Below are 20916 nucleotides of genomic sequence, written 5' to 3'. Positions count from 1 at the left end.
AAATTTTTAAAATCAGTTTTTATAAGTTTTTGTAAGTTTTTAAAGTTCTTTTATGCTTCTCGCTCTGCAGCTGAACATGCTCTGCCCCTGTACGTGTCCCTTTCCAGCCTCCAACTCGAGAATGTGTGTGTGTGCATGCACCTGGGCCATGTCACTTCTCACTCACATGGCAGCCCAGACCCACTCGTCCCCTATCACTCCTGCATGATTCACTGGTCCCGTTGACGGGCACTGCTGACCTTTGCCCTCCCTGGAATCCTCTTTTACTCCCTCATCCCTGAAGCTGTGTTCTATGGCATAATTCCCTGTCCATCTCCTCAATGGCAAACACTCCTCTCAGAACTTTTCTAAATGTCACAGCTTTTTGTATTATCTTTGAAGAGAAGGGGTCCTTCCCCTTTCTAAGGTCAAGTGTTTCTCACAATTGTACTTCATTCCCGCCCTCATCCAATCTTCCATCCTGAATCTCTTTCTCATCTTTCAATGTCTTCCTCTTCATTGTATCTTTTATATTCCTAGAAACATGGTTTTCTTATTAAAATTTCCTTTACCCCCAGACCCCAACTCTGTGTGCTACCACATACTCTTCTTAACAGAGTGGACTACACAGGCAGGCTGCCTCAACTGCTCGCCACTGAGTTGTTCCTCTGCCTTTCCAGGGTCCCTTTGAGTCATCTGCCTACTGGGGCCTGCAAGTTCCCAGCCTATGTTGGTTGAAGGTCTTTACTTCTCAGCATTCATCTCCTGCCCACTCCCTCTTCCCAATAGTGACATCAGCATACATGGACCCCTCTCTAAAAAAGTCATTTACACTGCCAGGAATCTGAAACTGTCCAAAATGGGTGCACTTTCAAACATGTGATTGGGAGGGAGTGTTTCACTCCTTATTTCCATTTAATTATTTAAGTGCAGTTTTAACTAATGAAAAGATACATTTGTGTTTTTAAAATATAAAGTACTTCTAAAATAATCTCCCCTTGTAGCACTTGGGTGACCTGTATTTTCCTTGGCAAGATTAAAGTTCTGCAAGCAGCTAACAACTCCTTATCAAAAGTAAAAAATCTTATGCAAATATCTTTTCAGCCCAATACAAATTAGCAATTCTTCATATGACTAATAACTATACATCCTTACAATAACTATAAACATGAGAAACAAAAGATCAAAGGACTCTAAAATAAGCACTTGGGATAACAGAGGGCTGTGTAGGCGTTCAGCAGAAACTGTGAAACCAAAAGATAATCTTTACATGCTTCTTAAGATCTTTAAACCCAGAGCAACTTAAACCATAAGCAGTGGTTATTCTCCCCTGCCCTAAGCAAAATCTCTAATAAACAAGACTCTTTAGATTTTAAGTACAAACCATATCCCTTACCCCCAAAGAAATCAAAGAGATGAACATAAAGCCACGTGATATTAGAAATTACCAAGCTGCATAAACTAATGAACTTGCAAAGAATTGATAATAACTAAAATTGTTGAATTATAAATAGTCCTTTTCTTCTGATAAACAGTTCTTTTTTCAAATTCTACAATGTCCACAATTTTCACAGCAATACAAGCATTTAATGGAATCAAATAATTAAACTCAAATCACATTTAATCAGTTATTATTTGAACGACTACTCTGCTCAGCCTGATAGAACAGATGTCATGGGTAAAATACAGCAAGTAACTTAATATACAATCTCAGTACTATAGGAGGTTATTATCCTGTTTAGAAGATGAAATATCTTAATAAAATATACAATAACTGAAGAAGCCCTACCAACGGAAGCTAATAAATGGTTTTAAGGGCTGAACAGAATGGTTTAGGTAACATAAATCCTGGAATCATGAAAGGTTTCCTGGAAAACTGTTGAGAATTTAAAAAGACGAAATGGATAGACTGGCAGAGAGGATGGAGAGAGGTCTTACTAGATGGATGACGTGAAAATCTGATTAAGTAGAAACATACAGGGAATGGGGAAGGGCACCCCCTGACTCACCCCACTTCCCTTCCTTTCCCACTGCTCCCAGAAGCATTTTCCTCAGCTATTGCCATCACCTCCCAAGCAGGCTGTGCCCTCAAAAATCCTCTACACACAGCTGCTGCAGCCTTTACCTTACATGTTCATAATATTTAAGTCTCTCTCCTATTGTCTCCCTACTGTCTCACCAACGGAGTTGAGGTTCCTAAGTAACACACAGTAAGTCCTCACTATATTTGTGTTTACTGTCATATCTCCTGTTCAATGAGAAGGTTCTAGAAGGCAACCAGTCATTATTTTTGCATATTCTGGCATGGAGAAACTACTAAATACCTTAATACATTACTAATGAATGAATAGATACTTTGGTAACTGAATTGTATATAACACTGGCAAAATGGTGGGGCTGCCAACTTCATTCCTCCTAGTGAAGTTAGGAAGGGACTTAGATTTGATGAGAGACCTTGGTAAGCTAATGGATTTTGTGTAGGGTACTAACGTGATAAAAAACTGTGAAGAACTTGTTTTAGTTGTAAATTGTAGAGAGATTTTGCCTGGAAAGGACTAGTGGTAGAAAGATTACATTGCTAACAATATTTTGCAGACAAGATGAGGATCTTGGAGTTTGTTGATCAGTGAATATTTTCCTTCAATAAATACTAAAAAACTGCCACATAACTGACATATACTTATCTTTAATCTACTTTAAATAAGTTCATTCCTGAGAAGGTAAACTTTTGCAAGGTAAACCATAGTTACAGTCTCTTAATTTTAAAGAACAAGAACCAAAACACCTTAGACGGGAAGGACAGATATTCTTATTTATGACTTACAAATATTCTCCATATTAAAATCTTCCAAACTGACACTCAAAAAAATTAGAAAATTAAAAGAACTCCATTCCGTGTATTTTTATTACAATGCAGAATATTTGGTTTTACCATAGATGAAATTAACTAGATGGCTATTTATGTGAGTATAATTTTGTAACTTAGTATAACATTTGGATGTTAAATTAATAAATTTTTCAGCACTTGAAAATGCCAGTACATTAAAAAGCATCACAAGGTTGTAACTGGCACCCATTTTCCTTTCTAAGACTCTATTGTCCTGCTGCTCAAGCCCCACCTGTTCCACTGTGTATCAAGGTCATGGGTGACTGGCAGGAGGTTTGGCGATACAGTAACAGTGAAGAGAAGATTAGTGCAGAGCTGTAACTAGAAACACCTGAGAATTTTTAATCTATTAATTCCCAGGCCCCAGCCCACAGCCCACAGCCCACACCCCAGACCAAAGTTGATGTATTTTGAAAGCTCCTTCCAGGTGACTTTGCTATCCAGAGGTAAGAACCACTGAATTAGTATTTTCCTTTCAAAATGATCTTCATGTTTGATTTTCTTGATAAAGCATTAAAAAGATGAAACAGTTTTGGAGCAGAATATATGATGTCAGTAATTTTATTTTAAAGAAAGGAAACAAACTTTCACTTACCTGCCTTCTGACAATATACGATTTTTTCATACACAGCATCTGCATTTTCTATCAATGCCTTGAGGGACTGAATCATCTGCAAAAGGAACAAACAGACATGAGATTACACCTCACAACCAGACCCTTCAGCACTCACGCACACTCCTAAAAACAGGCTGGTATGATGAGGCAAGATGCTTTTTATATGACTTTCTACAGCTCAAGTTCAAGTGAGTATGTGAAAAATGATAAAATCATGCATCCAAACATGAAAGTGTATGCAAGATGCAAATAATATTATGTTGCAAGTGTGGTTAGTTTAGTACAACACTGAACTTGAACCTTGAGCCAATAATGAATTCATTTCAGTGCGAAGAGCTACAAATAAATATGTGTGCATAGCTAATCTGAGTTTTAAATTATACTTAACATTATCTACTTTAACAAAATCTTCAACTTCATCTTATAGAAAGCTTCAATACCTATGCACACCTCCCATTTCAGCCAAGATGTCTTCATCTAAAAACCAGTTTAAAAACATATGAGAATAAAAAAATAGCATTTATTTGATGTCATTCATTACAAATGATACCTCTCAAACTAGTATTTTTATGTTCCTATCAATGGTTTTTATAATGTTCTGGTTTGATTTCTTGTTAAATTGTATATGCATGTTTTAAGAGCCCAAGTTTGAAGAATCAGGGCACAGCTGATCAATTACTTTACTTACCTAAAAGTTAGAAAAAGATCCACCTGAGGTAATTATGTTGGCTGTAGTTATCACTATGAAAACAGATAGCCAGATTCAACTCTCAAGGCTCGCATGGGTACAATTATAAACTTGTCTTAGTATAAATCCTAAATTTTTGTACTTAAAAGTCCAACTATTTTGCATTATAATATTACTCACCTATTTTCCATGACCATCTTATTTTAAATAACATTTCTTCCAATCTTTTTCTTCTTTACAGTACTGATCACTAACTGCCACAGTAACTATTTTATGATAACACTAAATATAGATTGGATTGTTTATATGGCTCAAAGAACACCATATTTGGATAATTTATATTTATTTAAACTAAAATATAATCAAAATGCCTCTTTAGAAATACACTAGATTCTTAAAGTCAGTCAATACTAGTACTTATCAACTTCCATGGTTTGCAAAAAAGCATAATAAACATCAAAAGCTTAAAGTTCAAAGTAGGCATTTTTTAATGTCTTCATTATATGTCTTCATTATTCATGGAGGGTCTACAGCAGACAGCCCCTGGGTAGAAAATGGAATACACGATCTACAGGATAGAGCCCCTGTTGTCAAAAAGCCCACAGCACAGTGGCAAAGCCTGCACTTTGGAACGCAGTATTTCCAAATTCAGCTTTCAAGATCTGAGTCATTCCTGTAAATTAAAATATTCTATTTTACAGCTTGACATATTGAACAGGCAGTGATAAAAATGAATAGTTAAGAACTCTATTATACTGATGTAAAGTCATTTGTACCATTATATAATTTGCATACTGAAAAGGTTCAAACCGTCATCAGTAACCTTTCTCAGCTTTGATGTCAAGCCAGATGAGAGATATGAACAAGCAAGGACTTCTTCAAGCAAGGATGGTAGTTGTCACAGCTTAGTATCAAAGAGCTGGCCAACTGTGCCTCCATCATTCAAACAGGAAAAAGAAAAAAAAAACATAAAGCCAAGAAGCAATGAAACAAACCTGGTCATGACTGAACGAGCAAGACAGGGGCAGTAAGGGAAGGAATGGGGGACACCCAACCAGCAACATGAAGCACAGCCTCACACACACAGGCAAAGTGGTCAGATTCATAGCAGGGACGGCGTAGGGCAGAGAGAGCACAGGTTATACAGTTGCAATCCTGGTTCTGCTAGTTATTGGCTTTGTCATCCAGAACAAGATATTTAACCTCATAACCATAGTTTTCCACCTGTAAAATGAGCTTATTAAAGATGTAACACCTCATAATGTGAGGATTAAATGAAAGGACGCGTGTGGAGCGACTGGCATAATGAAGACACTGGCGAGTGGTAGCTGTCACGGTTGATGCCCCATTTTTCCAGGAGGCCTGGCAAAGCGTTTTCTGGTAGCCCAAAATTAGCTACGTGCCTTCCTTTCATATGTTCACTGGCAATGTTTCCCATACTCATTACTAATTTTAGTTTTACTTGGAAAGCCTGGTGTGAAGAAGCTCAGAGAAACAACAAATTGCATTATTATTCTTAGGACCAAATTCAACTTTAAGTATCACCAAAGGTTAAATAATTAAGCATCTTTCAGCTGTAAAATATATGCAATGCTTAAAAAAATGCACATGCATCTTAAGGGTCTGGAGTGACCCTCACTCACCTGCCTTCTGTGCTCTGTATACTGGGAGGATCACTCCTTTATTCTTGGGGCAATCATTTACTGAGGCCCTCCATTTGTGGGACCCTGAGCTAAGTGCTAAGGATGAATAAAGAATAGTTGCTAACTCTGAACTGGGCATGGTGGCTCATGTCTGTAACCCTAGCACTCTGGGAGGCCCAGGCAGGCGGATCCCTTGAGCTCAGGAGTCCAAGACCAGCCTGAGCAAGACCCTGTCTCTACTAAAATGGAAAAACTAGCCAGGTGAAGTGGCACATGTCTGTAGACCCAGCTATTTAGGAGGCTGAGGCTAAAAGATCGCTTATGCCCAAGAGTTTGAGGCTGCTGCAAGCTAGGATGCCAAGGCACCAAGGCAAGGTGACAGAGTGACACTCTGTCTCAAAAAAAAAAAAAGACACGCACAAACAATAACTAAAATAAAATGTGGCAATGGTATTGTAGCCTGTGAGCTACTGGGTGTGATGAAGTTAAACACTCCTGAGCCATGACCCTTCGGTGGGATAGTTTATGGTGAGGTACTTGTGGTGTAATGGCATCTAAACTGCTGCCCACAGAAGGATCCATTTGTGGCTTAGATTTCAATACAGGAAGTTCCTCTCCTGATAATGAGCACGCCATGAGCAGTATATGAACATGAAGGTGATTAATACACCAGGATGGAGAGCACAAGTGTACTGAGACGCCATTCTTCTCAGGCCTGGAAGTAAACAGCAGCAGGCATTTGCAGCCTGTATTAGAGGGGAATTCCAGGGGGAACCAGCCCAGGGGAAGGTAGGAACACAGTAAACAGCACAGTATACACAAGGCAGAAGAAAACACATCCAGATCTTTGCCAAGATGATTCACTTTGTCACACCTGTTACTAAATGTTCCCACCACTTCTCTGGAAGGAGGAACTGCCAGTTTGTATCTTTTTATAGTTTCAGGGTACATTTTATTTATTTATTTATTTTTTAATTGTTATTTTTTTATTAAATCATAGCTGTGTACATTAATGCGATCATGGGGCACCATACACTGGTTTTATAGACCATTTGACACATTTCCATCACACTGGTTAACATAGCCTTCCTGGCATTTTCTTAGTTATTGTGTTAAGACATTTACATTCTACATTTACTAAGTTTCACATATACCCGTGTAAGATGCACTGCAAGTGTAATCCCACCAATCACACTCCAGCCGCCCATCCTCCCCTTCCCTCCCCTCCCTTTCTCCCTTCCCCCTATTCTTGGGTTATAACTGGGTTATAGCTTTCATGTGAAAGCCATAAATTAGTTTCATAGTAGGGCTGAGTACATTGGATACTTTTTCTTCCATTCTTGAGATACTTTACTAAGAAGAAGATGTTTCAGCTCCATCCATGTAAACATGAAAGAGGTACATTTTAAAATTAATATATGGTAAACAGTTTATAGTTCTTGTCCTTAACATGAGTTTATTACTCTACTACACTTGCAGCACTGCAAAAGTGTGAAAGCCCTGCCAGGCCCTCCTAAGGAAGCTGACAGAACTGTAGGCTTCAGGTGAAGAGTCTAGGTGAAGAGGGGTCCTCAAACTTTTTAAACAGGGGGCCAATTCACTGTCCCTCAGACCGTTGGAAGGCTGGACTATAGTTTAAAAAAAAAAAACAAAAAAACTATGAACAAATTCCTATGCACACTGCACATATCTTATTTTGAAGTAAAAAAACAAAACAGGAACAAATAAAATCACACCTCCTCATGTGGCCCGTGGGCCGTAGTAGTTCGAGGACCCTAATAGCACCAGATGAAGAGTCTAGCAGACCTAGGTGCTAGGTGATGGGTCATCCTGCCACCTACACAGCTGACTCAAATCTTCCTCTTGTTCAGTGGACAATTATGGGATGTGGCATAATGTCGCTGAAAATGCAGCAGGAGTTACCTGGGGGCGCCAGCTGATTTAGTAAAAGCCATTTCTGTCTAGGTCTGCTATTTTATAACAAGCTGTGATTATAAATAGAACAAACACTGGTTGAATGTTTGGATGAAAGTAATTCAGCACCTCCTCTGTATCTGGTATGTACTCAGTACTTTCTATTTCATTTAGAGCTCACTTTATCCATGTGAGGTGGGTATTTATGATGTTAGTTTTATAGATGTGAACTCTGAAGACCCGCCTGAGAAGTAAGCAACCCTCCCAAGGCCGTATGTTATTACAGAGAAGGGGCTTTAATTGATAAGATAATTAGATTCCACTTGACCTTGATGTTTTTGCTTGATAGGTCTTGACATGTGAGTAGCAGCTGCGTCGTAAGTAACGAGGAAAAGGGATTCCAACCAGAAAGGTGTGTAAAAGAAGAGGACAGGTTCTCACTCTTGAAAGGTACTACGCCCAATATGGTACTATCATCTCAACTGCTGACACTGACCCAAAGTTGTTTTTGAAATAACGTTTCTATAAAGCACTTTGAGAAAACCTTTTTTAAAATGACAATAATAAACAAATTGCTTGGCTCTATTTAACAATTCATTTTTTTTTTATTGTTTGGGATTCGTTGAGGGTACAAAGAATTAGGTTACACTGATTGCAGTTATTAGGTAAAGTCCTTCTTGTAATTGTGTCCTGCCCCCAAGAGGTGCTCCATACACCGTGATCCCCCATCCCTCTCTCTCCTCCCCTCTCCCTGATCCCTCCTTCCCCTACACCACCCCTTGTGTTAGAACATCTACTGTCTTCATATTAGAATTGAGTACATTGGATTCTTCCTTCTCCATTCTTGTAATGCTTTACTAAGAAGAATGTGTTCTTCCTCCATCCAGGTTAATACAAAAGATGTCAGTATTCCATATATACATATACCACAGCTTGTTAGTCCATTCCTGGCTTGGTGGGCATTTAGGTTGTTTCCACATATGGGCGATCATAAATTGAGCTGAGAGAAACAGTCTGTTGTAAATGTCCTTATGATAAAAGGATTTTTTTCCTTCTGGGTAGATGCCTAGTAATGGGATCGCAGGATCCAATGGGAGGTCTAATTTGAGTTCTTTGACGATTCTCCTTACTTCCTTCCAAAAAGGTTGTATTAGTGCGCAGTCCCACCAAAGTGTTCCCTGAGATAGCACCTAACCCCAGTGAGAATAGTCCTCATCATAAAGTCTCAAAGCTGCAGATGCTGGCATGGATGTGGAGAGAAGGGAATAATTTATTATTATAAAACAAATCATTTCTATTTAATGTGAAACTACTAGCAGAAGCACCTCAGATTAGACAAAAGCAGATGTGTAGGGAGTCATATTAAAGGAAAAAAAACCTACTTTAAGTTATCTTGTTTTCTCTCTCTCAATTACACTAATGTGTCAGAGTACAAGGCCAAGTAGAATGGTTGTTTTTATGAGCATTATGGCCATTACAACAAGTGCCTGAATCTCACCATTGCCCTTTAAGCTACAGGTGTGAGTCTTGGCACAGCAGACCCTGCCGCCAGCTGGAGTGCCGCCAGCCCGAGTGCCTCACCACGTGGATGCTTATATTGCTTATTCGTTGCAAGATGCTTTTATATAGCTGTTGCTAATGGATTTTATCCTTGTGACCTGGTGATAATGTCTCTTCAATTTCTGGAAATAATGCATTCAGAAAACCTATGGATTTATCATAGCACAGAAACCCATTTCATAAATTTGATGAACTCTAATACGAGATTTTAATACAGGACTCAAGTAGATGAAAAGCAAAGTTTCAACTAAAGGCAAAGTAAAAATTAAAATTTATATTTTATTAAGTTGTAAAGGAAACAGAAGTCCCTTTCATAACAGTGCTACCCCATGATAGTGTAAACATCTTTTTTTATAGATGTGGCTATGAGAAAGACTATTAATACGTTATATACCACTGAATGTCTACAGACTGCTCCTTCACATTTGTGTTGAAACTTGCTTATCAGCTAGGAAAATTCTGTTTTCAGAATAAGCAAGTCTTCTTATACAAGAAGTTTATGTCTGATTTTGGATAATTCACTAAATCTCCTTTCATCTTAAGAACACAGATTTTGTTAATAATTATAAAGTAGTATGCCAATAATTTTAAGTCTTTGGGTGAAAGAAGTTTCAGTAATAACATCTTCTGATTCTTAGGATTATGCTTCCTTCATCTTGTCTTGAACCTCCGTCTTAGAGAAAAAATCCCCACCTCTTACCTCCTTCCTCGCTTGTCCCCATACTTCACACACTGATGTGGCTTCTGCTGCTTCTGCTGTAGCTGTTTCTAATTAGGACTTATCTGACTTTCTAGTTGTAAGAGAGGACGGCTAGAAAGCAAAATGGCTTGTTTTCTTACATGGATTCTGTGATCACTTGACACATAACTGGTAAGTACCTTCCTAAACTCAAATTTAAAGATCATTCTTAAACATGACAATGGACTTAGGAAAATGATGGAATGCATCTGACTGTCACCCCCAGCCAAGGGGGTGCTAAGGCTACCTTGAGACGAACTTAGTGACCAATGACCTTGGGAGGCCTGCACCAAAGCAGGACTTACCTCTCAAGACTCCAGGGATAACTAACCAAACAGTAAAGATGAATGAAAAATTAGGTCTTTAGAAGAACTAATTCAATCTGAAGCTGGGCTTTATCTGAATGGCAGTCTCTACCACGGTTTAAATTTGTCCCCTTCAAAATCCAGGTATTGCCAATGTGATGGTACTGAGAAGAAGGGCTTTTGAGAGGTGATTAGGGCCCAAGAGCTCCTCTCTATAAAAAAAGGGTTCACAGCATTCAGCTAGCTTGCCCTCCTGCCTTCTACCATGTGAGGATATAGCAAGACAGATCCTCACCAAATGCAGGTGCCTGGACCTTGGACTTCCTAGCCTCCAAAATCGTGAGAAAATAAATTGCAGTTTTTATAAATTACCCAGTCTGTAGTATTCCATTAATACAGCAAAAACAGACTAAAACAGTCTCTAAAGCTCAACATTGCTGCTGGAATGTCAGCTTCATGCAGCACAGGCCTACAAAGCAAATCAGTTCACTAAAGCCATGAATGGGACAGAAAGTAAGAGTGAAATCCCCTTGGGAATTTGTAAGCTTTGATGCTCCTGAAAGAAACACCTCCCTTAGTTAACGATATAGTCTTTCTTTCTAAGACCTTATGATAATTGTTAACTGTGTGGATTTAGTTTGAGTCTAAAACATGGGGATTTGCGGCTTCTGCACTGAAATTTAGAGGTAAACTTTTCTTTAGTTAGAGCTTCCAAGTACAGCAAAATGTCACAAAGCTCAACTGATGGAAGAGGCACCCTTTATAAAGTTATTGTTGGAAAATACAACATAGTTTTTGAACATACTATAAAAGTTGTACATTTAAACTGAAAGAAAAAGGATTATTGCTGTGGGGGTCTTTGCCCAGCTGTGTGTGCTCCAATTAAGCCTCCGGGGGTGGAGGACTGCAGCTGCAGCCCACTGCAGGAGAGGGCAGAGAGCTGGTGGGGCCGAGGTTTGCCATGTCATTAAGGGCCGTGGTTATCATCCCTTCCAGCAAGATCACTATGAAAACACTTTCTAAACAAATTGTCTCCAGAGTAACTTGTCCTGGTTTCCTTACAAAACTTCATTTCCACATTCTTCTCTATGGAAGTTATAGGAAAAAGCATTACCATATAAAAGAAAATTATAGGAAGAATCTAAGATTTTCCAGATAAAAAGCAGTACTTCACTACTAACAGAGGAGCACATTTAGGTGCTACTGCCCACAGGATCCCACTGCTGATGTGGTGGGGAAGAACAGAATGTAAAATAATGTTAAGTTCTCCAAGTGTTTCAATTCATGTTACAGGAACTGCAGGGAAATGTGGATAGAAAAGGAGTGAGGACTAAACTGCATTAAGATTTAGAATTCTACACTGTGAAGTTTAAATTTGTTTCATCATAAATCCTTGATGATTTTAAGGAGAAATGTGCTGTGATCAAAGGGAAATTGCAGCACCATAAATGAGAATCACTGTGAGAGAAGAAATGGGGGGTGTGGAGCAAGAAAGAGGGAACAGGAGTCATGTGGGGGTGGGGGCCCTCCTACACCAGAAACATGAGAGGCAGAGCGGGCTGGAAAGGAAGGATGAAATGAAGGCTCATATAGGGAAGGACAGAGTAGGGCTCAGTGGCTGATTTGCTGTGGGCTCGGAAGGAAGAGCCTACAGTGAAAGACGGCAAACTGGGTGGGATAAGAAAATTCTAAGACATGCTACAGTTGTAAGCACCTTACAGTTTACAAATGAAAAGTGTAATTCAACAGCTGTAAAGCTCTTTACTGTGCCCTTCAATTTGTTAACTCATTTAGGATGTGGACTTCTGCCTTCATGGAATGGAGGTGGTGATTACAGCAGGGAAGTCTCGTGAGCATCTCTAGCAGCAATCAGAAATTCTGTTGCTTCCAGCATTGGAAAATTGGAATACTGCGCATAGGTAGTATCTCAGCTGAAAAACGTCCACATCTACAAGGAAGGAATTTTAGAGATAAATGAGCATCACAATGATGCTCCTTAATCATTAGAATTAATAAGCAGAGAAGAGTAACTCATACTATAGATACAGGAGAGGTGGGAGGGAAGGAATAGCAAAGGTACTGAGTATTTGTAAATAGGAAGAGAGAGTTTCTGGAAGGAGAAACTCTCCAGAGTCCACAGTATTGGGAACTGTGGATTTGGTCACCTGGTGATGTTGAGTATGTGTGGATACTGTACAGTAAGTCCTTAACATTGGTAGGTTCTTGGAAACTGCAACTTTAAGCAAAACAACATACAATGAAACCCATTTACCAGAGCTAATTGATATAAACAAGAGTTAAGTTCCTGTGGGATATTTCTGGTCACCAAAACATCACCAAACTTTAAAGACCAAAATACTCTAATTTTAAACACTGAAATAAATGGGAGCTACCATTAAGGAAGATGAATAAAAACAGGATCACTGTATCCAATTTGTGAATCAGTGAGTGACAGCAGTGGTGATTTAACCCTACCTGTGGTGGGTTAAATCAGAAATAAATGCTTTGAAAGTGGAAAGTGTCAGGACTACCTCCTTCCACCACATCGTTCAAAACCAAAACCAAATCTTGTCATGCATTTGGATGATTATTGTATACCTGACTTGCAGCTCAGGGTGCAAGACAAGAACCAGACCCAGACAGGACATGCTACCCCACTCACCTGCACACGGACCAGTTCGCCTAACACACACATCTTTAGAACGGAGTACCCCAGGAGGACATGCGGAGAACACACAAACTCTACCCAGTCAGTGGCCCTGGTTGGAAATAATTCCCCCCCCCCCAATTAATGTTGTAACTAAACAACACTGAACTAAATGACATTTATTCGAGGACCTGCTGTAATTGCAGTACCACAGTTCTGCTGCAGGGAGACATATGCAGTCCTAAAAATCACCTCACTACACAAAATTGTGCAATAAAAACCACAGGGCTTGTAAGGCAGGTGGATTAAGGGAGCAACACTCAAAAATTTCACAGTGACAGAGAAAACACAGAAATTGAATAAAAGGGACATCACAGTTCTCCCATTCTTTAACCAGTTAAATAGTTTTGTCAGAGAAAAAATTTAACCGTTTAACTGGTTAAAGAATGCCAAAATACTTTAAATGTGGCACTTGATCTTGATAAAATACCTGCATTAGCTGGAAGGTTTGCAGTGTGTGGATCACTGTGAAGTGATGGAAGGAGGGGTCTCTGAAATCTAACGGGAAGCTGTAACACAAGATGCAGTTGAGTGTAGCTCATAACTCGCTCTGCAACTTGGTGAAGTCGTGTAGCTGGGGGGTGCCTGGGGGGCGCATGCCCATGCCAATCACCTCGGAGCAGTTCTCTGACAAAACCATGCACAAGCAAATGCAAAATCTGCATTATGCTCAAATTGTTACCTAATGTATCAATTGCATTCAAGCAAGTTTGTATTTTCAAAGCAAGTATTATAGCAGAACTGACTATAATAGGGAGAGTATTTCAAAACCTCTCTGAATTTTTTTTTTTTTTACAAAATTCTTCTATGCAATTCTATTATGAAATATAAGTGGAATTCTTGGTTCCTATCATGTTCAATCAAAGCATGGTTTTGGCATCACATAAGCCTGCCTCAACACTGTATTTAACTATTTTAATGATCATTTCCTGCCCAAGAATAGATGCCAAATGCTATGTAAGTCCGGAGTGCATTATGAGTTATGAGTGACCCAGGCTCACACGTAGGAAGCCAAGAATTCTCTTAACTTTTCAATGTACTCTAAGTTTTCATAAAGCTCACTTCAGAGCTAGAGTAGTACCTAAGGTACTACCGTATGTGACTGTAATGGTACATAACTTTTATTTAAATACCAGTACAATCTGAACCTCTTGTGCACTAAATTTCAGATGAAATACGGTAAAGCAACACCCCATCTCATCTGTACATGCCTAGTTGAATTTTCACTTTACAAAAAGCCTCCATCTACCACAACCAATGTTTCTATAACTTCTCTAAGTTAATATATAACCATATTCATATAATTAGAAGAGGCTGCATTTCACAGATTAAACTTCCAAGTGCAGTTTCTGAACTGAAGGTATATGCTTATTATTCACAGCATAAAGTGTCTCTTGTAATCACCTAAATAACCATGTGGATTAAGCATAAAATTCATGAAAATTAATAGTAGCATGCAGTCAAAATAACCAACTGTCTTAGGTTCCTACTTTCTACCATACGTTGATGTCAAGGGCACACTGGATGGACCAACCTTTTACATTTGTTGTGGTTTCTCAGAGGCACTTCCAGTGTTAGCCACTAGAAGTCCTTAGCAATACACATTCGTTAGGCTAGAGAGAGGAGAAAGGAGCAAGGATGAGGGAAAATAGCACAAAGGAAAAATTGGGCAAAAAAAAAGGCATTTCTAGAAGGACAAGAGACAAAAAATAGACAAAAACACAGGCACAGCTTAGAGCCAAAACAAGGGATGAATGAATGAAATGAATGATTTATCTTTCTAAAAACTGTATTTTAAATCAGATAAAAATTTTTATTTTATGCAGAGAAGTGAATAAACTATAAAGTCACAACCAAATGCTGATTTAAAAGGAATCCAATACGATTAATATAGCTAGATTGATTGGGATTCCACATTACTGGAAGTCTCCACATGGTCGCAAATATATTTAAACACACCAGGGGCTGATGAGGCTCTATTATGCAAAATAGCTCAGGAAAAATTGAAAAGGGCTCTGGAAAAGCCAGGGGTTCCCAAAAGATCAGTCATGACGTCAATGTATAGATTTTACATGTTTATCCTACTCTAAATTGTAGGCAAATTTCACAAATCTCTGAATTTCAAATATTAGTCTTAACGAAAACTTTAAGTAAGTTGGGAATACAACTTATTTAATCCCTTTTCATGAGATAAATAGAATTTCAAAGAATGGAAAGAATTTTGGATTTGTTCTTGTTCTGTTTCTGGTATTCAGAGGGAGAACAAAGAAAATGCTGAAAACCAAGCAATAAAACAGAACCTAACTATTCTAAAAAGCAATTCCATTCTAATCATAAAACTATCCAGAAAAGCTATCTAATGATTTCTATCAGTTTATATAATAATTTATTGTGCTATGCTTTTCTATATGAAGAGCATGTATATATAATTCAGCCCATGTGCACTTAAGTAATAACAACCCTCTCATTTCTCGTTTTATTATTAACTTTATATGACCAGAAGTCTAGCTAGGGGAGAACCCTGTGCACTACATATCATCTTGTATGTGAGTACTATGGGAAAACTTATGCAACATTCTCACATTAAATAGTCTACTTTAGAGCACACGATGAATTACTGTATTACCTGAAGGGTGCATGCACACATGAATTGCATCCTCTCCTTGGCTTTTGGTCATGCAACCTCTTAACACTACAGAACACTTTTCTTCTTAACACACTATAAAGCTACAACCATCCCGACAGCATGGTGTTTACTTGCACCTTGTGCTCAAGCATCCTCTATTGGCAGTGGTTCTCAACCTTCCTAATGCCACGGCCCTTTAATACAGTTCCTGTGGGTCGTGACCCACAGGTTGAGAACCGCTGCTTTATGGTTATGAGAGGGAGTAGGGATAAGGGCAAGTGAAGGAGCTTAGCAACTTAGAAGGAACTTTTGACAGGCCTGTGAGCAGCCAGGTATAGGATGTAGTCTAGTAAATACCTGGAAAGGGGCCTCTCTCTCCCCAGTCTTGGAGGTCTGTTCAGAGGCTACAGAGTGTCCAATCTTTTTCCTTTCTGCTGTACACTGGAGAAATAAGAGTTGCTTTGGGCCACACATGAATACACAAACACTAAGAAAAACTGATTAGAAGAAAAAAAAAGATCTGTTCATACTTTTCATGATATCTGACACCACAGATAAGCACAAGAGGTCCTCACAAAATCAGCATATGGCCTAAGGGCTTGCAGGTTGCACACCCCTGGGTTACATCGCGTACGGAGGGTGATCTGTCTAGGGAACTGATGAGAATGGCTCAAAACGTGGCCTGAATCCTCACAGGAAAAAGGGGGAGCTTAAACTAGTTAAACCCAATTATTCAGTGAGCAAGTCACTTCTGGAGAGTGTATTAGCAACTTCTGGATGCTACATTAACTCTTTCAAGTCACTAAGGACCATTTAGAGTTTGGACATGCTCATTTTGAACCATTATTACTAAATTAATTGAATTTCAAAAGATACAATTTGAATTAAACATAGTACCACTTTTATTACTGCCTATTTATATCAAGCCTTTTCTCCAAGGGAATCAAGGTGATTTAGAAACTCTTAATTAACAGACAGTAATTCAATCATAGTCTTATCGTAAGGTATCATTAGTTTCTCTCAGGTCTGTAATAACTAGGTACAGATGTTAGTTAAGAGGGAATAGCAAATGGAGACTTCTCTATAATGAAAAGCAATACTTTCTAGCATAGTGGCGTGTCTGCAGCATGCCAGGAATGGCAGAGGCAGATGAGAAAGCACGTGCGTACAGCTACCACCATATTTACTGTACAATCCCAGACATTCCTCCTGGTGTTGACCACACGACTCACATGTTTTGTATCTTCCTCTTTCAGAGTAGAAGTAACTTGCCTAGAAGGTGATGAGAAAACTTACTTTCTGCTTTTCATCCTGAACTTTAAACCTGCCTTTGTGAAATGGAGTAGCCACGCTCTCCGTGTAACACACACTGAGTAATAAGGGGCTGCTGCTCTGCATTCTGGTGTGTTATTAAAGTACACACACAGACAGGTCTTAGAGCTTCAGGAGTGCTTCTAGCCTTTGAAAACAAATAATGAAAATGGTAATGACTACCACCGATTGAAGATTTATTATGTTCTGGGCTACTGACACGTATGTAGACTCATAATCTTTCCAGGTGGCAATCCTATGCCCATTTTAGAGATAAAGAAATGGACCTGCCCATGATCACAAAATAAGCACTAGGGTAGCAACTGTCTCATTAACAGGGCTCATATTTTTTGCCATAATTCTCCTCTCCCACAGATAAAAATACCTCAAAACAAAACCACTCATTTACTTCTAAGACTGCAGGGAAGCTCCTCCTTCATCCCCTAGTTTCTAGTCATACTTTGTGTCTTTTTATAAAAACAATCCTGTGAATGTGTGTTCATACCCATGCACACTTACCTGGGTAGTCTGTGAATTCACCACTGCACTTACTAAGATGTGCCCTTTGCAAAATATGCCAAGGCCTATCTTCTGTTGCCCTGGGAGTCAGCTCCCAGTGGCAGGCGAGATAAGCAAAAGGTAAGGGATTCTCAAGGTGGGGTGGGAGCTGGGGTGGGACCCACTGGGAGGATCAAGGCTTTCTTCCTCAAGAGCACAGGACTGTGGCATGACTCACTCACAAGGGCCCGTAGGTGTTGGGGAGACAGGTATGTTGTAGTCGGAGAAAGACTTCTCTGCTGGGCCCAAACGGCAACTCATGCCCACCCAAGGCTTCTCTCCTCTCCTCTGCTTTTCATGATAAAATCATTGCATACCAGGGCCTCTGACTACTAGCTCATGTAACAATCAATTTGTGAGCAACCTTGCAAAAAAATCATAAAACACTGTATGCATTCAAGGAGTGTCTTGCATCTCAGGGTGGCTTAACTCAATCAGGTTACTCCCCTATCCTGGCCAGGGGAATAACTAGGAGCCTTTGCCTCTCCTCCTCTCTCCTACACTCCTCAAGCTTTCTGTATTTTCTTTTTGGGGGTGTGTAAATCTTCAAGGGGGATGGACTTGGAGACAGAATCCTCTGATAAAGGGTCGGGGAGACTTGGAGGTCTGAACAAGAGATAAAGGATCTGTGAGCTGGGATGCTCAGGCCTGTCTTCTTCCTGCCCGTTCTCCAGTCTCGGTCAGACTCCTCCCTCCACACAAGCATCTGCAGCTGTCCTCAGGCATTACCCTCTTCCTGAATCAGCAAAGGCAACCCTCGCAGCCTCAGAGTACGGAGAACACGCTGCTTCCATCTAATACTAAGACAGAAAGAACTAAGATTCAAAAAACAGCTGCCATCTGCCCCTCTCCAGCCCCAAGTTTTTTGTGTCCATATACATCAGAATCAAGTTCAGGGAAAGTAGGCATGTGTGGGATAGAGGTATATAAGGTAAGAATGGCACATGATATCTGTGTCCTGGAGATCAAAGTGGTTTCCATTCATTCATCCTGAATGGATCATAAGTCTTTGCTGTGTGCCAGGCTCTGTGTTGGTGCTGAGAGCATGTTGGTGAATAGGACACACACAGCCCTGCTGTTCTGGAGCTCAGATTTGCAGGAGTGGGAGGGTGAGAGGTGCTTTAAAAAAAGGAATCAAGCTAATGAATGTGTAATTACAAGTTAGGAGGAGGGTAAGAAGAAAATGAATAACATGAACAATAGTGAGGTGGAAGGAATCTACAGAGAGGATTTTCAGAGCATCCTCTGGGTGGGGAGGGTTTCACAGGATATGGCTCCACCTCCAGCACTCTTTACCAACCCTTCCTGCGAGACAGCTCTAGAGTATGGAGAACACAGCCTGGATTTTATAATTTGAGAGAAAGACCTCCCTGCCTTACATAAGAATGAAAGGAAACTTAGAGGTTTCCATATGTGATGCAGGGTCCCTCACTGACTCCACCTGACTCCCCTTTCTCCACCGGGCCCTTCACCCCCACAAGGAGAAGCGTGAGGTGTGCCTGAAGAAGGGAACACTCTTAAACTCAATTCTTTGGCTCATTCTTAACACTCAATTACCAAGCAGCACAATCATGATTATATGTAACACTAAATACATGTGAAGTTAAATTAATTACAACTTTTATTAGATCATGGCATGCAACTCTGGTTGGTTTTCACCAACTTCTGCTGACGTAGCATGCTTGCCTCACAGGCACTATAAGAAATTGGAGCCAACATTAATTTCCACTGACTTTTCTCCTCTTTTAGTTTCCACCTCATATGTCTTTAGGCTTCTGACCATATAATTAGTGCTACTGCATAGGGGTTCACTGCTTTTTCCAGGAGAGGCGTCCTCAGGCAATCGTGACACTCTTCTCCTTCCTACTGTGTGAACTATTAGAATGATGTTCTTATGGATCAAAATTGCACTTTAAAATCGTAATTTTAAGCTGGTATATCAATATACCCTAAGGATTCTTGCTCAATCCTCTTTTTTGAGGGGGCTGGGGAGCTTTTTCAGTCAAGGGCCAGAGCGTAAATATTTTACGCTTGGGCTTAGTTTCTGTCAAAACTACTGTATTCAACTCTGCCACAGTAATGAGAAAACAGTCATTGGTAATATTTAAAACTCTAATAAAACTTTGCTTATAAGCACTAAAATTTGATTTTCATATAATTCTCATGTGCTGTGAAATACTATTTTTTACTTTTTCAATTACAAATGTGAAACCATTCATAGATTACAGACTATACAAAAACAGGAACTTCCCAGCTCCTCTAAAATGTTATATGATGCATCATTTGGTCCTATTGAACTAAAAGTACTTAAGACAATACAGTTTGATATGTATGCGTACATTTTAGGAAAGAAAACAAAAAATCAAATGCAGCTAGTATTTTAAAAGTATACAAATGTGTTATGATTTATGTAGGCAAAAGAAAATTTTGGCTATTCTGACATCTAACAAAAAAGATAGGGCTTAGTTGTAGGAAGTTAACATTTAGCTAAATAATCACATAGCCATCTCTTTTTTTTGTTTGTTTGTTTTTTTGTAGAGACAGAGTCTCACTTTACTGCCCTCGGTAGGGTGCCGTGGCATCACACGGCTCACAGCAACCTCCAGCTCTTGGGCTTATGTGATTCTCTTGCCTCAGCCTCCCGAGCAGCTGGGACTACAGGCACCCGCCACAACGCCCGGCTATTTTTTTGTTGCAGTTTGGCCGGGGCTGGGTTTGAACCCGCCACCCTCAGCATATGGGGCCGGCGCCCTACTCACTGAGCCACAGGCGCCGCCCCACATAGCCATTTCTATTCACAAACGTAGAATTTATATTGTTTTGTTTTGGTACCAGATAATTGATTTAAAGACTGTAATTATTTCATGCCATTTAATGACATAAATGATAGTGTAACTCCATTTTATCTCTTCAGTGTAGGAGTGTGATGATTATAAAGAACACTAGAATGGTCAAAATAGATTCAAAAAAGTACTTGAATTAAAGATTCCAGTAAGTAGATGAAGAATCTCTTAATCAAAATCTCCATATAAAAATCCCTAACATTTAGACCTATAGATTTGACTAATACTAATGTAGAAGGGAAAATAAATGTTTAAAATTACTTAACATGTTATTTTTAAGCTAATTGGTAATTAAGCTTGTAAAGTTAAGCTTAACTCTTAACATATCATATTGTCATATCACTCAGTCTCTCACTGAGTTTACTGTGAGAATAATTTTCTTATGGTTCAGAATTTAAAATGCCCTAGTTAATTTAGAAAAGACTTTGAAACCGTTATTAAATGCTATTTTTATTCCTGATAAATTCATCTGGCTGTAAAATGAGCTTTCTGGTATTAAAGGTGGTTATTTTGGTGGGGTGAATGGCATTAATTATTTCA

The 20916-nt window shown here is 39.3% G+C and overlaps 1 protein-coding gene across 1 annotated transcript in view; it reads right to left on the bottom strand.

The window, feature by feature from the left end:
* The window catches only part of PLCL2 (phospholipase C like 2), a 204567-nt gene that overhangs the window by 45525 nt on the left and 138126 nt on the right, over window positions 1-20916 (bottom strand). The window contains exon 5 of the mRNA XM_053600157.1: window positions 3462-3537. Coding sequence (XP_053456132.1) covers window positions 3462-3537 — 76 coding nt within the window. The remainder of the gene's footprint in view (window positions 1-3461; window positions 3538-20916) is intronic.

Source organism: Nycticebus coucang, chromosome 8, assembly GCF_027406575.1.
Source record: "Nycticebus coucang isolate mNycCou1 chromosome 8, mNycCou1.pri, whole genome shotgun sequence".
Taxonomy (NCBI): Eukaryota; Metazoa; Chordata; class Mammalia; order Primates; family Lorisidae; genus Nycticebus; species Nycticebus coucang.
Note: the sequence above shows the minus strand (reverse complement) of the source record. Positions and strands in the feature narration are given on the sequence as shown.